General features: G+C 38.8%; 1 protein-coding gene across 10 annotated transcripts; it reads right to left on the bottom strand.

Annotated features, from left to right (window-relative positions):
- Positions 1-2,384: 2,384 nt before the first annotated feature.
- SRSF10 (serine and arginine rich splicing factor 10) lies at positions 2,385-15,492 on the bottom strand. Of its 10 annotated transcripts, XM_053575127.1 has the most exons (7): positions 15,227-15,492; positions 13,436-13,542; positions 9,729-9,830; positions 7,590-7,752; positions 7,311-7,364; positions 7,076-7,177; positions 2,385-3,676 (listed from the first exon to the last, which is right to left on the bottom strand). In XM_053575127.1, the coding sequence occupies exons 1-7, from the start codon at positions 15,289-15,291 to the stop codon at positions 3,616-3,618; spliced, it is 654 nt and encodes a 217-aa protein (XP_053431102.1). In that variant the 5' UTR covers positions 15,292-15,492; the 3' UTR covers positions 2,385-3,615. The 10 variants fall into 10 exon arrangements, with proteins under 10 accessions (XP_053431102.1, XP_053431095.1, XP_053431098.1 ...); XM_053575120.1 differs by lacking the exon at positions 7,076-7,177 and having other exon boundaries at positions 7,311-7,361; XM_053575123.1 differs by lacking the exon at positions 7,076-7,177 and having other exon boundaries at positions 2,385-3,909; positions 7,311-7,361.
- Positions 15,493-17,225: the final 1,733 nt, after the last annotated feature.

Below are 17,225 nucleotides of genomic sequence, written 5' to 3' on the forward strand. Positions count from 1 at the left end.
GAAAAGCTTTGAATGGTCCTCCCAGTAGAATGCCACTAAATTTATTCCTGAGCTATCTATCACTCAAGTCAGCCTCCCCATTTCAGAATATATTCTCAGGCTTCATAAATAGGAAGATAATAACTAAAATGCAATACTATGGGAAAATACAAGAGATCTAAAATTTGGAAAGCCAGAATGAAAGTCTCTTGAGCCATGTCAGCTGTGAGATCTTGGGTTACATTTCATCTTTCTCATGCAGAAAAGTTATCCATTAGCTTGTAAGTTGTGAGGAATGAACAGTGTAACTGGGAAACCTATTGCAAACAATTTTCTAATCTGTAAAATGGGAATAGTATCCATTTCCCAGGAGTGTTTTAGGCATATTTACATGATCAATGTTGTATTGAGTATGACCAGAAACCACCACAGAAAAACCCTAAAGCAATTAACTTGAATTCAGCAGTGCCAAAATCACACAGGCCTTTTCTGATTTACCTTATTAAGACCTTATAGAACTATCAAGTATGGTGATCAAACTTATGTATTCACCAATATTTTTTTGAACAAAATCTCAACTGAACATGAAATTCTTTTTTTTTTCCTTTGGCGGTTTTGGCCAGGGCCAGGCTTGAACCCTCTACCCCTGGTATATGAGGTCGGCGCCTTACTCCTTGAGCCACAGGTGCTGCCCGAAACTTATTCTTTCAATTTGAGTGTTTTAACCATAATTTAAAAAGAAACGGAGGTAGGTAGTGAGCAAAACATGTATTAACTCTACATACTATGTTTTTATTTATTTTTTTGAGATAGAGTCTCACTATGTCACCCTTAGTAGAGTGCCGTAGTGTCACAGCTCACAGCAACCTCCAACTCTTGGGCTTAAGCAATTCTCTTGCCTCAGCCTCCCAAGTAGCTAGGACTACAGGCGCCCGCCACAATGCCTGGCTGTGTTTTTTTGTTACAGTTGTTTAGGTGGTATGGCCCGGCTCCGAACCTGCCACCCTTGCTGTATGTGGCTGGTGCTGTAACCACTGTGCTATGGGTACCGAGCCATACTTTTTTAAAAAATACACAAAACCTTGATCCACAACAATCACCACCTCAATGGTATGATCACGTAAAGGCATGAAACGAAACCTTTTGTATAATTAAATCTACAGTCATCTTTGCTCTAAATAAACGCTACAATCCATATCAATTTTATTATCTCCATGTTCTGTCTCTATAAAAACATTTCCCCATTTGATTAAAAAAAGCCCTAAAACAGCAATGAAGATGAACCAAGTAAAAATTATGGACCCTAACCTAGGATCTGTCACTTGTGTGATTTTGGGCACGTTACAAAAAACTTTTAATGGGGCCAGGCACAGTGGCCATATGCACTGCAACCCTAGCACTTTGGGAAGCCAATCAGGGAGGACCACTTGAGCCCAAGAGTTTGAGGATCAGCCTGGGCAATAAGACCCTGTCTGTACCAAAAAAAAAAAAAAATTACCTGGGCTTGATGGTTCACACCTATAGTCCCAACTATTTAAGAGGCTGAGGCAGGACTGCCTGAGCCCAGGAACTGGAAGCTGCAGTGAGCCATGATGACCCCACTGCACTTTAGCCTGGGGAATATCTCTTTAAAAAAAGTAAAAATAGGGCGGCACCTGTGGCTCAGTTGGTGGGGCGCCGGCCCCATATACCGAGGGTGGCGGGTTCAAACCCGGCCCCGGCCAAACTGCAACCAAAGAATGGCCGGGTGTTGTGGCGGGCGCCTAGTCCCAGCTACTTGGGAGGCTGAGGCAGGAGAATCGCTTAAGCCCGGGAGTTGAAGGTTGCTGTGAGCTGTGTGAGGCCACGGCACTCTACCAAGGGCCATAAAGTGAGACTCTGTCTCTACAAAAACAAAAACAAACAAAAAAAATAGGGCTAAAAATACCTTCACTTCCTATCTTCCTTAAGTATATTATGGTATACTTTTGAAACTGTTGTAACTTTGAAGGCTTAAACTTCATTTCCATACTTCTATTTTTTTTTTTTTTTTTGAGATAGTTTCACTATGCCTCCCTCAGTGGCATCACAGCTCACAGCAAAGTCAAACTCTTAGGATTAAGCCTTTCTCTTGCCTCAGCCTCCTGAAGTAAGTGTTGACTACAGGTGCCCGCCACAACACCCAGCTTTTTTTTATAGTTGTTATTGTTTTTGGCAGGCCCGGGCTGGGTTCCAACCTGACATCCCTGGTGTATGTGGCCCACGCCTAGCCAGTGAGCTACAGGCACCAAGCCAATTTCCATACTTTTAGATGAATTCACTTTATATGAAAAATTTTAAGTATATGGCAAAAATTATGTGATGAAGTCAATGTATATAGGTAAACAAACTTCATATCCTAGTAAGGAACTAAGGAATCCAAAACATTTTGTGATACTATAAAAGTTATTTATTCACTATACACAGAACATGTCCCCTATAAATGTACATGTAAATCACTAAAAAGTATAATCTGGTGAACATTTTCTCAATTACACAACATACTAAATCAGTTGGGACAACAGCTGTCTGCCTCAAAATAATCTAATTATAGCACCCAGTGTCTCCTTGATATCTAATGCAAAGTTAAATACTTAATTTTGGGATTATTTCCTAATATGTGTTTGATGAGGCAGTTAGCAGTTTAATATAACTCTAGTATATTACAGTCACTGCACAATAAACCAGTTTATTACAGATTAAAACATTTTTCATTATTTGTAATAATGGGATGCAAACACTGGATACTTTTAAATGGCAGATAACCACAAAATTACTTATTTTTGAAAGTATACTGGGTTTTATAATTACAAGATATGACCGGTATAAAATATTTTTATGACTAATACACCTCAAACAAAACAATGAGGCCATACTATAATGATTCACTAGATTGTGCTCAGTAGACATTTATTGAATAAGGGAATTACCTATTTTCTCCCCAATTATCCAGTACAATGTTTTGCCCACAGTAAGGGCTCAATAAATATTTGCTAAACATACTGATTAGAAATTGAGAAGAGATGGGCCCTCTTGGCTGGATGTCAAGTATAATCAGAATTTACCTGGGGAAGAGTAGTTGAGGAAGATGTAAACTGAATGTGGTGTATAAGTAAACTCAGATGCCAACAAACCAAATGATTAAGTGAAAACACTGGCACCGAAATAAACAAAGGCAAGATTTGCCAATAATGGTGAAAATAGAACTGACTTTTAAGAAACAACTAAGAAAGTTTATATTGGACCATACCTTTTCCCCACCGAATTCGGTTTGAGACAGACCAATAGAGGCACTGTAAGAGACTATGGCTGTCTTCCTTGATATCCAGACATTCTAGTTTCCAATAATTTATTTTGGACCTGTTACCCATGAATCAATATAAACCTATTCATATTTAGGGATTAGTTTCCACAAGTACAAAGTTGAATTTCCTTTTATTTGTCCTAAAATGCTTACTTTCAAACTTGAAGGGACTTCAATTATTCCATGTAGTTTTCGATAACATTCTTTTATCTTTTCAGACCAGAGTCAAAATATTCATACAGTATTCATACTGCAGCACCTTCCACCCACCCTTTGGTCGCTTGAACTGCCCTTCTTTGGTTCTTTATCCGCTTTCAGATCTTTCTTGAAGTGTAGTAAGCAGAACTGTACTGGGTATTCCAGCTGCAGTTTGGTCTTAAATAAAAGAAGGATGTTTGTCAGTTTGGTTTTCTTTATTCTTCTCTGTGGTATACAGGATTTTGTTAGTTGAACTGGATGTAGCAGCTTACTGGGCCAAATTTTCAAGAGAATAATACAATAGTTCCCAGGTCTCTTCCCTGGGTTGTAACTTAACAGCGCATACTGTATGTAGCACCTTTCCTCTCTCACTGAAGCATTATCTCTCATTTTTCTTCTTGCTTACTTGGCTTCAAAAAAAAAAAAAAAAATGCAGAGATCTTAAGTAAAAGGAGAGGTGAAGTCTCAGCCCTCACTTGATTGTTGATACGATCACTCTATTTAATATTGAGCCCAGTGCCAGACACACAGAAAGTATTCAGTAAGCGCAGAACTCAACTATGTAACCTGAAATTAACTTAAAACACTATGTAAAGATCCTCATCAATTATCAGTAGGATCCTAACCATCATGGGTTCAACTATAAACTATAAACCTTTTGAAACTGTTAGGTATGTCAATTTAGAAACATATAGTTCTCAAGAACTATATAGTCAGGGTCTAAAAATAAGCTGACTAAATTAAAAAAAAAAAAAACAAAAACATCAGCCTTTCTAGTTCTATATATAGAGACTAAGAACAATTTCAATGGGCTATCTATCTCCTAGACCTACTTCTCTCAAATTACGGTTTGGAAAAAACAACAACAAAAACCTAAAAACACACACACACAAAAACCTAAGGACCAGGCCTGGGCTCAAATCCTGCCTCTCCCTTTTATAATCTTTTCTTGGTGCCTTAGTTTATCTGGAATACAGGGGAAATAAAAGTTAGCTTTCTCATGTTTTGTGAAGAGTAAATGAGTTAACAACACAAAGCCTTTTGAAGTATCTGGCACATCATAAATACTTAATAAATCATGAGCTATAATTGTCATAAAGTAGCTAGAATTCAAACCACAAAACACCTACCCTTTTTCCCAAGTGGTTATCACTTAGTATAACTGCTCATCAACATTCAATGAAAAAGGATTTATATCATGCCATAGACAGAAAGCCCAATGTATCTTGTTTAGAAAAGGGAAGAGCAGAATTATTGATCCACCCAATAATGAAGTATAAACTTATAATTAGCTGAACCAAACTTCATTTTAATATATATCTTAATACTACCAAATAACCTCTTTATATGTTACTTAACCCAAGAGGCTTAATAAACAATCATGAAACAACTTTGACATTACATAATGAATTCTTAAGTAATATGAAAAGATGTAGCTTTCTGGCAAGTTCTATCATCTCCAAAGTAAATGTTAGTTGTGCCTAGTGCAATTCTGATTAAAAGTATCCCTAAATCTACAAAGGACTATTTCCACTGTTATTTTAGAATCATATTTAATACTATAATAATTCCAGTTAATCATTATTTCCTTCATTTTGTTTTTATTATAGCATGTTTGCTTAATTTACAGCAAGCAGAAAATAAGCTGGGTCTTGTTTTGATCCAAACATTGATGTTTTAAAGGTTGTACACAATATTTGTTAAAAAGAACATATAAAAATACCTTTTTAGAAGCTTCTATAAGAAAGAAAATACAAAGTTTAACCCCACAACTTTCCTCCTTGCTAGAACTGCAAACTACTGCTACAGTTTTAAATAGACTTTTTGTTGTTTAAACTATACATCCAGGAAAATCTAAAAAAATTAAAGAAACGTGCATATAAATGATTGCATAGCAGAACATGAACATTAACTGCAAACAGTAAAGAAATGAAAAGTTAGAAATACTATCAAATATACAAAGGTTCTAGAATCAATCCTTTAAACACATTCCACAAATAGTATTTAAAAACCATCTTTTTGTTCTTTACAGGCAAAGCCTAGATTACTGAAAACAAAATTGAAAAAAGTAATCCTCTAAAAGGAAATCATTTCCCCCAATAATTCTCACTTATGTCTGCAAATAAGCAATCTGAGATCTTTAAAGATGCTACCTTTTTATTCTGAAATGAGATGGGACATGTCAAGTCACTTTTGCCTCCAAAATGATCTTTCAGAGAAATACTAGAAATTATAAACGGGAAGGGTATTACTTCTTCATTTTTAGCTGGGTACTACACATTAATAATAAAAAACTCAGAGATGTGACTTTTTTAAAATGGACTAATCCTTTTTGCAAAACTACTTTAAACTTCATGGCACCACAGAATCACCTAGAATGAGAATGCTGTCTTTCAACTTGCCTCATAGTAAATAAACTGAGATGTGAAGAGCAAGCCTCCCTCACAAAGCAGCAGGCAAATTTTGATACAAATGCACACGCCAAGTGCTATAAGCATCAAAATTCATTTCTTTTACACTATGTGCGCGCGCACACACACACACACACACACACAACCTACTACAAAACAATTTACTTGCTTCTAATAGCAGTAAGAAAACTAATCAACAGTATGATCAACAATATTCCTTAAATTTTAGCGTAACTACATAAGATTATCCTTTTCCCCTTAAAATTATTCCTGCCATCATTGACCTGCTCAAATTTTAAGGTGAGTTTTTCCAATGTATTGTATGTTCTAAATTTTCATAGAAACCAGAAAAAAAAGCAGTGAAGGCTCCATGTTTCAGTCAAAAACTCAATCTCCCTGACTAACGCAACCCAGTTGGCATCATTCCCCAAGATAGAAGGGTTAACAAAAGAACTATTCCGTACTGCATCATAAATAAACTATTACCAGGGGCCTAAACATCTTGCAAAGACATAAAGGTCCACCCTGAACCTAAATGTGTCTGAGCAGTCAGTGTTGTACTGTGGCTACAACTTCGCTTTTGTATCATTCTACCTTATTAGCAAGCTACATTTCTAGGTTAACAGTTCTACCAAATATGAATATGAAAGTTTATTTTTAATAAGACAATGTTGCAAATTATGGTCAACCAACATCTTTTCACCAAATACTTCAAGCATAAAAAATGAGAATCTTTACAAAAATATACAGAGACACCACAAATTGGTAGCTGCCCATAACATTAAACAAACTGGACTCTTAAGAGTGGCTTCTCAACAGCATATTTTAATTATAACCATTGCCTGGTACAGGGAAAACTAACAAGTGTTTTTTAAGCATCATTGCAACATTGTATTCCTGATAATTTAAGTAAACCAAACTATGAGTAAATGAATGATACATGCCTAAAAATTATCATGGTTTGAACTATCAGTGGCCACTGGACTTAGGACTAGTCCAAGACCTTGATCTAGATTTTGACCTAGACCTAGACTGTGATCTTGACTGAGATTTGGATCTAGGTGGTTCTTTTTTCCTTGATTCCTTTTCATATCTTGAGCCAGACTTATAATGTGTTTTGGAATCTGTTTTAGAGGTGCCTCTAGTTTTGGTGTGAGATGCAGACCTAGAACGTGATTTAGCCTTCATTTCTTTCTTGGGCTGGGACTTGGACCGTGATCTTGAATTGGATTTAGATCTTGAAAAAGATCGATTTCGGTGTTTGAATCTTTTAAAACAGAGGAGAGATATAATTAGAGTAAAAATTAGATTCTATAGTAATCAAATGTTATTTTTAGAGCAAAAGTTCACTCCGAAATTGAAAAATGTATGAGTCTTTTTTTCAAAGCAAAATTATTTACCTATCATTGTCGGAATGGCTTCTGCTACGCCGTGGTCTTCCAGTCGGTCTACTGCTAAAAAGCACATCAGAAAAACAAACAGTGACAAATGTCTATTTATAAAGAGCCAAAGTTTCTAATTAAACATGAACCATAAAACTTTTAAAATGAAACACTAAATATTTTCGGAATCAACGAAGCATTCAATGTATATAATTGAAAGTAAAACCAAAAAGGAAAAAAAATTAAATGCTAATACATCTTTGAAAAAGAAACCATGGTGTTACACATCACACTTACTTTCTAGGACTATAGGATCTTCTATAGTTGTAATCAAAAGATCGACTTCTTGATCTCCTCCTTTCATAACTTCGGCTTCTAGAACGTCTGTACCTATCATAATCATCATAGCGTGAAGAACTGTACACATTTCTTCCTTCCTTGGCTTTCATCTGATTTGGTGCTAGGGAATACACAAAACAGAAATATTTAGAAATATTAAAAACTTAGTATTGAAGTCCTCAATTAAAAAAAAATTTCTGGCTGGGTGTGGTGACTCATGCCTGTAATCTTAGCACACTGGGAGGCCGAAGTGGGTGGATCACCTGAACTCAGGAGACCAGGTCTGAGCAAGAGTGAGATCCCATCTCTACTAAAAATACAAAAATTAGCCAGGCATTGCGGCAGGCTCCTGTAGCCCCAGGTACTGGCAGGCTGAGACAAGAGGGTCACTTGAGCCCTAGAGTTTGAAACTGCTGTTATGAGCTATGATGACAACACTGCACTCTACCCAGGGCAACTGACTGAGATTCTGCCTCAAAAACATTCCTGTACCCCCTTCTCTTAAACACCAAGGGAAGTGTGTATGTGTTTTGGATTCTGTTTTTAGAGATTTCTCTAGTTTTGGTGTGACATGCAGACCTACAGCACAACTTAGTCTTCATTTCTTTCTTGGGCTAGGTCAGGCTGACTGTGAATATTAATCTTGTTAAAGGTTATGAGGTTACACTCTCAAGAATGTATCATATTGGCTCATGTGTATAACCCCAGCACTTCAGGAAGATGAGACAGGGAGGATGGCTTGAGCCTAGGCGTCTGAGGTTTCACTGAGCTATGACCCCGCTCCACTGCACTATAGCCTGGGCGACAAAGAACTCACTTAAAAAAAAAAAAGAAAGAAAGAAAGAAAAAGACAACTACTTTGACATTAGGAATCTACACCATAAAAGGATTTTTAAAATTCCAAATTAAAATATAAATGGCGCTATTTTACAAATGGAACTTACCCTGGAAGTGAGCACAAGGTAACCTTAAATTTGTATCCTCTTATTAATTTGAAAATAAAAAACAAATTTATAAAGAAACATAAACTACAAAAAAAAATTGATTGTAAACCATTTTCCTTTAACCCCCTCCCCCCACAAAAAAAACAAATGGCTTTTGAACCACACACTGGTTTGTAATTATCCTGCCAAGGCTTCCATTTAATAAGAAAAACAATTAACAATAACAAAATACTTACTGGTGGCCTATGAACAATGTGCAATGTCAAAATGCATTAATATATAATTATAGTTCTAACACTCTGACCAAAAAAATAAATAAAATAAAATAAATGGAAGAGGCTCAACACCTGTAGCACAGTAGTTACGGTGCCAGCCACATACACGGAGGCTGGTGGGTTTAAACCAGGCCTGGGCCAGCTAAACAACAACTGCAACAAAAAATAGCCGGGCATTGTGACGGGTGCCTATAGTTCCAGCTACTTGGAAGGCGGAAGCAAGAGAAAGCCCAAGAGTTTGAGGTTGCTGCGAGCTGTGATGCCACAGCACTCTACACCAAGGGTGACACAGTGGGACTGTCTCAAAAAAAAAAAAGTGAAAGTGCTAACATTGAATGTCTTACACACACCCATACCCCTGGGCAGTCCTCAATTGTTGTATTATCTCATGCAATTCTACAAAGCAGATACTTTATGTATGGGTATAAGTACATATAAGTAACAAAATGAATACCTAGGAACCTATTACCCAACTCAAGAACCAGAGAACCAATAGATTGTGCCTACCTGAGTGTTCCTCCTCTTCAGCAGCTACTTCAGTCTCTATTAGTATCATGCCCAAGACAAGGTAATTGTAAGATTTCTATTCCATTCTATTCATAGTCCTACATTATCTGCATGCAGCTAACATCTGGCCTATGCCTGTATGATCAACTTCCTAAAGAATTCAAACATATTTCAGGCATTCTGATCTCCACATCTTAGCTATACCTAGTCTGAATCTTTGTAATCCATCTGAAAAATATGAAGTATTCAAGACACTGTTTTCTTAAAAGTCTTTTGGATTTTGAGATGCACAAATTGCTTTAATAAAAAAAAAATCTCAAGAACACTGTCTAAAAACAATACATTTATATGTTAGGCGTTTGGGTACTTACTCTTCCGATCTCCCTGTGCAAACTGTATTTCAATCTGACGTCCACAAATCCATTTTCTGTCCAAATTATGCAAAGCATCTTCAGCATCACGAACATCCTCAAATGTGCTAAATGTTAAGGGGCTTGGGAAGTTTTGTAAACTTTGATAATGAATGAAAGTTCAGGTGGTAAGCCTGGAAAAATTAATAATCTCCCAATATTGTTTTAGAAAAATCAGACACCACTTACTAGTTGGCAGATTCAGCCATTAACACTTAATTGTATAAACAGTTGGGATTTTCTAAAGCATGTTTCTGAAAACATATATATTTTGAACATACATGTTCTGAATATATATTGTAATGTTATTATAGAAATAACATGTTATAGCTGAATCACCAACATGTCCTATCAAAGTTTTTCTTAATTGTAATAATTAACTTCGTAAGACAAAAAAAGTGCTATGCTGTATGCTAAAACAGAAATTTCTTAAAACCAAAATACTGTTTTCCATACTTATTTGTTTCAAATGAAAAAAAGGAAATGCCAATAGTTCTTGTGTAAGCAAGCAGAATACGTCTTACCTTACAAGAGATGAAAGCATTAACTTAATTAATATTTTGCTGTTTTTTACAGATATACGAAATACTATCAATTCATGTAGTTGTCTTCCTTGCACAGGGAAGACTGGTACTCTAGCCATTTCTGGGTATCCAGACAGAGTCAGGCAATACTAGAGACAATTCCTACAATAAGCAATTATATCCATGCAGACTATAAAAGCATGCTATCAAGAAGTAACAAACAATTATTAAGGATTCCTAGACTGGAAAGCCCTAACTACAATATTAAACATACAGCTTCCAGCAAAGAAGTGGTTTAGGACTTTTCCAATTCAAGAATTTCAAGATAATATTTACTAGCAATAAGCAGAACTGCTAGTACTCCTTTGTGATCTGAGAAGCTGAGCTGCACTGTCCTCCCACCTCATGTCAGCAATAATACTATGAGAACCCCCGGTTTTACAGTTACATTGTCCAAACCTAGCTCCTTTCCTTAACCACCTACCATTCATTCTCACAGAAGGCAAGTATATGTTCAAGGCAATGCTTGATTTATAAAAGGTTTGGAGAGGGAGCTAGGTTAGGTTCAGGCACAGATTTTCCTTCTATCTTTAAAAAAAATTCCTACTGTTCTAAATTGTACATTTCTATTGGTTACATTTGAAACAGAACACCAGAGTGCAGATTTGGAAAGCTGATTAAAAAATATCCCTGAAGTGACATACTCCTTAAGTCTGATACCAGTGTTCTTTTATTTCAGAGACTAAATGGTCTGCCTCACTAGACTTCCCACTTTTTGTTCTGAAAAGAATTAAAAGACTGCAGCAGGTTTCCAGCTCTCTCTTATTGAGGCCATTATGTGTAGGAAGGAGAGGTTTTCCCAAGTCACGATAATTGGACTTTCAACATGAAAAGGAAAAGGCTGATGGGGAGTTTAGAATCTTGATTACTGTAACTGAACATTCCTCAAGGTTAAGGCAGTTTGGCTTTAAACTAAAAAAGAGTAACTTCACTTAATGGTTATATTACTTTGTTACCCCAAGAGACAGAACATAACAATTTTTTAAAGGATTTACATGAAGAGCTATAAAAATTATTAAAGAGAACAGAGCATCCTCTCTGGGGCTACCCTCAAAAATAGAATCCTGGGATAGACGGCAAGGTTCTACTTTACCTGGTAAGCCAGGGATAGAAGAGTGAGGCTGAAGAGAGCAGCAACAGTGGCAACCAAGTATCACTCTGATGTCAGTCATGGAGAAGTATGAATTTCATGGTCTTTCCAAAAATGAAACTGATAAGCCTGTTACTTATTTCCTTCTATTTTAAAGACCATAAAGATTTACTAAGTATACATAAAAAATTATCACCCTCCTGTAGCTTTCTTTGTATAACCACTCTTTTCTGGCTCTGGTATTACACACTCTTGACTTTGTTGCTGACTTTGGTTCCCAGGCCATTCCAAACCAGGTAAAATCAGGTCAACATTATAAGCCAGAATGCACAGCCAACTTTATTTACCAAGCCAGATATAATTATGATCCTCTCTGTAACAGAATTCTGCAATGAATTCCCACAACTGTCTTTGATCACTGGCCCTGCAAAAGTAGCTTTTGGCCTTTCCCCGTTAAGTTCCATTAGCTCTCTGCTAACTTAAATTTCAGATCCAATGAATTTAAGCAGCGAGTTTCTCCTAGCTTGAGGTCCACAGACTAAACCTTTGCTGTTGCAGGGAGAGGATCTCACCAAAGTCAGGAGGTAAGGTTACCTGAAATCCTAGGTGAGATACCAGTTTCCCACAGATCCTAATTAAGTATTCTTTAGGTACCCAGGGAGAAGGCTTTCTGCAACCTATTCAGGGCCAACTGATCAGATGTGCTAACACAGTGCAAGGCCAGTAGGCGTCACAGAGGTAAACTCCAAGAAGTTAAGGGTTTGTGTGTATCTCCAGCAGCCACTTTAAAATCTAGAAATAAACAGTATTTCTAGTGGATCTGACCCTACAAGAACACCAGAGCTGTTTCTAAATAGTCCCCAGTACATGCACCCATCTCTACTTTAAGCAGAGCTTTGTGGCTTGATCCCAGAACCTTATGCTACCCCAAAGAGCACACTACCTGCTACTCTGTGTTATCTAACCACCTAGTTCAAACCCAAAATATGCTGAATTGAATCTTAACAATATTACATCCTGTTATAACTTGATAAGCTAAAAGAGAGTGCATTTATACAAGACCACAATGACAACATCAAAAGCCCACACAAATCAAATTACAGGTTTTGTCACTAGACCAAACCGAATCATTTTGAAAATTAACTGCTTACAAAACATTCAAAAAAAAAAAAAAAAAGTTATTCTGTAGGATACATCAGGTATGACTCCTTTAATCTTGGCCATCATTCAACTTCATCTTGACCTTTAACTCTTTAAGTGCTTGTCAGAAGGACTTGTCATGAGATGCTTGGCCAAATATGACAGATGGCTTTATCTTTAACTTTGAAAAACAACCTTTTCCCCCTTTTGTAGATAAAGCGAGGCTTTGTCTCCCATTAGGCTTGTCCTTCTTCCAGCTTTTCTTTATTTTTTCTTTTCCCAAACTCTCCCTTCTCTTCAAGCCTGATCCTTAAGAGGTCTTTGGCTTGTCTACTTGCCTTAAGTGTTGAACTCTACTCTAAAGGTTCTTTCATGCTTTCTCTTTGGGGTCGCCATAACTGTACAGCTTTACATTCTCTGAGGTAACAACAGAGGACAGCAAATTAGGGGACAATATTAAAGAAGTTTACCTCATTGTTATACAATTTGTTTTCGATCAAGTGATTCAAATTAACAAACAAGAATACCAAACTTTAATTGCTAAGCACAAGAACATATTAACTTTTAATTGATTTATATTTAAATGTGGTAGCAACCAGAGTGTATTCAAATTTAAATCACATATAATCACTGATTTGAGTTTTTAGCAGCATGAATGGGAATTTAAATATTACTATTTTTGGATTAACTTTAAGAAACAGCAATGTGTGAGTCAGAAGCAATTTTCAAAAATTTGAAGACATAAGACATTTATAAGAGGACAAAAATAAACTACTTTTTAGATGTTACCACTTACATAAACTTGAATTTCAAACTTCAACACCCCTCACTAATCAGCCATCTGAAGAAAGGATATTGAACATAAGCAAATCCTCTTGGACGGCGTGTGTAGAAATCAAGTGGAACATACACATCAACTATAGGACCATAACGACCAAATTCACGTCGTAAATCTTCAGACCTAAAACATCATAAAAAGACCTCAAATTTTTATGTTCATGCCCTTAAAAGAGGTTCTTTGTAAGCAATAGTTATCTTTCTGTAGCATCTCAATCACTGAAAGGGACTATGGCTAACAATATTGTGACCCCACAGATCTCAGCAGTATCCCTGGGTGATCTGAAACAAACAAGCTTTCTAAATCTCAACATTAAAAGCCAACTAAGAGCATAGAAAGATATGCAGGAGGGCGGCGCCTGTGGCTCAGTGAGTAGGGCGCCGGCCCCATATACCGAGGGTGGCGGGTTCAAACCCGCCCCAGCCAAACTGCAACCAAAAAAATAGGCGGGCGTTGTGGCGGGCACCTGTAGTCCCAGCTACTCGGGAGGCTGAGGCAGGAGAATCGCCTAAGCCCAGGAGTTGGAGGTTGCTGTGAGCTGTGTGATGCCACGGCACTCTAACAAGGGCAATAAAGTTAAACTCTGTCTCTAAAAAAAAAAAAAAAAAAAACAAAAGAAAGATATGCAGGAAATAAACCTTTTTAGTAAAAGGAAGCTAGGATCCAAGACTTTGAAAGACAAAAATGCAGTTCATAATTAGATGTATCATTATTTTACATCAGCAGGAAAAGACACATAGTATAAGGAAACTATCACAATCTACTGTTTTTATTCACAGCTTGCACTTTTCATAAAAGGTACAACAATCAGGTTGTATATAAGCCTTACTAATGTTTTTTTACTGTATGAAATGAACTCCAGTACTCCGAAAAATACCACTTATTTTTACTACAGTAAAATTCTAGCAAGGGGATCACTTAGTGGTATGCAGTAGACATGGTCTGAAAAATTAAAGTCACAGTATATCTAACTTTTTAAAGTTAAGACAAAATCAATCACAAGCCTAACAAAGAAATAAACACCCAAAACTAACATCTTACTTGTTTCCAAGTTGATTCTGAAATATAAAAGCAACCCGAAACAATTAAGGGAATTGGTGAGAACAAAACCTATTTAAGGTCGGTATGGATTAATCTAATTTCGCAGTCAACGGGCTGATAGTAAAGGCTACCTAAAACCTCTTTTCTAAAAGGGTGACCAGAATTTCCAGGAAACGGGCATTTAACTGAAAAAAAAAAAAAAAAAACTCCACTGATTTCAACATCCCTTTTCCCAAACGTCTCCAACAGATTAAAAACCACACAAGTTAACAAGGACCAAAAATTAAGAAAAAGAAAAAAAGGTAGCAAATGGTTCGCCATATTCCTCTTCCTCGATCCCGTTATTTCACCACAATTCTTTTTTCAAACAGAAAAATATCTCTCTGGGCCGAGGGGGCGTGCACGCCGAAGGACGTGAATTTCAAATCAATGGGGAGCCGATGTTGGGTCGCGCAAATACAGTAGCCGGGGCTGGCTGCACGCAGAGGAAGCGGGAAGGAAGGGGCCTCGAAGTGCGGAGGGGGAAGGGCAACAAAAATCCCGCCACGCGGCCCGCGATGCCCACGGCGGCCCAGCTAGGGCAGGGGCTCCGCCCTCGCTCCCACGCCGCGGCTGAGGCCAGCGGCGCGGCCTAGTCTCGGCGCTGAACCCGCCATCTTCACCCCTTCCGCTCCCCCGGCTCGGCGCCGCCGCCGGCGCCGCTAGGATCCTCTCTGTGCGCCTGCGGCCTCCTGGAGTAGGCCCGCAGTACCTGCCCTGTACCTACCTGGTGTCATCTGCCACGTTCCGGACGAACAGAGACGTGTTAGGGGGTCGCAGGTAGCGGGACATGACGGCGTGGGGTGAGTCTCGGCCCAGGGCACTAACGGGCTTAGCAAACCGTCCGCAGTTCCAGTGGCGGATCCTCAGACACACACAACCACACAGCTCCGCTACGGCTACAGCCTCTTCTCGCGAGACTTCACTCCCGCCTCCACTACCCCCCACCTCCAAACAACGCCGGGACAGGCAACGACTCTTTCCCGCGAGATCACCAGGTTTGCGCCTGCGCATGCGGAGGGGAGGTGCGCGCGCTGTAGCCTCGGTCTCATTGGCTTCTTGAGTTGCCTTCCCCCTCCCCCTACAGTTAGCGCTTGCTTTCTTTAGTTCTTCATTTTCCCGCCCTTTTCTGCCCGGCACACACCCCACACTTACTAGCCCTCTCCCTACAGTGAGGAAGTAGGTGTTTAAGCTCCAACGCTAAACTTTACAGTGATTACCAAGTGGACGGACTTTTAATATAACTCAGAGGGGCCGTCCTGAAATTTCCTGACTGGTCCTAGTTCTTGTTAGATCCCTGTCTAACAGCTTTTTGTTTGGAGTGTGAAAAAGAAGGAGGTGTGTGCTGTCGCGGAGAACCGGGACTGTCCCTGCAGTGCTTTCCGCATGCCGGCGGGTGCACCCCTGCACGCCATGGCCCCTCGCCCCACTCTGCTCATCTTTGTTTAACCCACCTCCGTTTACCCATCTGCGTTTAACCTGCTGGTTGCGACCAAACCTCTCCTTGTAGTCTCCGTTGTTATTTAAATCGCTTGTTCTGGGCGGCGCCTGGGGTTCAAGGAGTAGGGCGCCAGTCCCATATGCCGGAGGTGGTGGGTTCAAACACAGCCCCGGCCAAAAATAAAAAATAAATAAATAAATCGTTTGTTCTTCGTTGCTAACAGCATTCTGGATATGCAACCGTTTTGTATCATTTTGTATCTCAGTGGTTCGCAAACTTGGTCTCAAGACCCCTTTATATTCTTACAGATTGTGGAAGACCCCCAAAGAGCGCTTTAAAAAAGAAATGTGAGGCGGCGCCTGTGGCTCAGCGGGTAGGGCGCCGGCCCCATATGCCGAGGGTGGCGGGTTCAAACCCAGCCCCGGCCAAACTGCAACCAAAAAATAGCTGGGCCTTGTGGCGGGCGCCTGTAGTCCCAGCTACTCGGGAAGCTGAGTCAAGAGAATCGCCTAAGCCCAAGGATTTGGAGGTTGCTGTGAGCTGTTGTGATGCCATGGCACTTTACCGAGGGCGATAAGGTAAGACTCTGTCTCTACAAAAAAAAAAAGAAACGTGAGTTATACCTATTAAAATGTACTGAATTAGAATTTAAAACGGATAAAATTTTAAGACACCATAACACACAAGCACAGATTCCACTGCCATTGATTACACATCATATCATGTACCCTTTGGAAAACACGTTTGTGAGAGACTGAGCATAAAAAAGGAAATGACTGTTTAATGTAGTTTTGATAATGGAGACCTCCTTGAGAACCATTCATTCCTTGCTCAATCAGACTCAACTTCTGGATGGTTCGGCGTCCATAGCACAGTGGTTACTACTGCGCCAGCCACATACACTGAGGCTGGCGAGTTCGAACCCGGCCCAGGCCAGCTAGACAACAATGACAGCTGTAACCGGGCGTTGTGGCGGGCGCCTGTAGTCCCAGCTACTCGGGAGGCTGAGGCAAGAGAATCGCTTAAGCCCGGGATTTGGAGGTTGCTGTGAGCTGTGACGTCATCGCACTCTACCAAGGGCGACATAGTATGACTCTGTCTCAAAAAAATAAATAAATAAATAAAAGAAAGAAAAGAAAAGAAAAAGATTGCATTAATGTACACAGCTATGATTTAATAATAAAAAAAGAAAAGAAAAAAATTTCAGACAAAAAAAAAGACTCAACTTCTGTAGATGAGAGAACTCCCCTTAGAATGCTTCTGGCATGAAAAAAAAAAAAAAAGA

Source organism: Nycticebus coucang, chromosome 22 (genome assembly GCF_027406575.1).
Source record: "Nycticebus coucang isolate mNycCou1 chromosome 22, mNycCou1.pri, whole genome shotgun sequence".
NCBI lineage: Eukaryota > Metazoa > Chordata > Mammalia > Primates > Lorisidae > Nycticebus > Nycticebus coucang.

Bases quoted from the DNA above. Each gene is read 5' to 3' on its own strand.
- SRSF10 (XM_053575117.1), bottom strand. From the start codon at position 15,291: ATGTCCCGCTACCTGCGACCCCCTAACACGTCTCTGTTCGTCCGGAAC. The intron at 7,365-7,589 runs GTAAGTGTGATG...TGTGCTTTTTAG, and splicing joins AGATCCTATAGTCCTAGAAA to CAGTAGACCGACTGGAAGAC. The intron at 7,178-7,310 runs GTAAATAATTTT...CTGTTTTAAAAG, and splicing joins AGCCATTCCGACAATGATAG to ATTCAAACACCGAAATCGAT.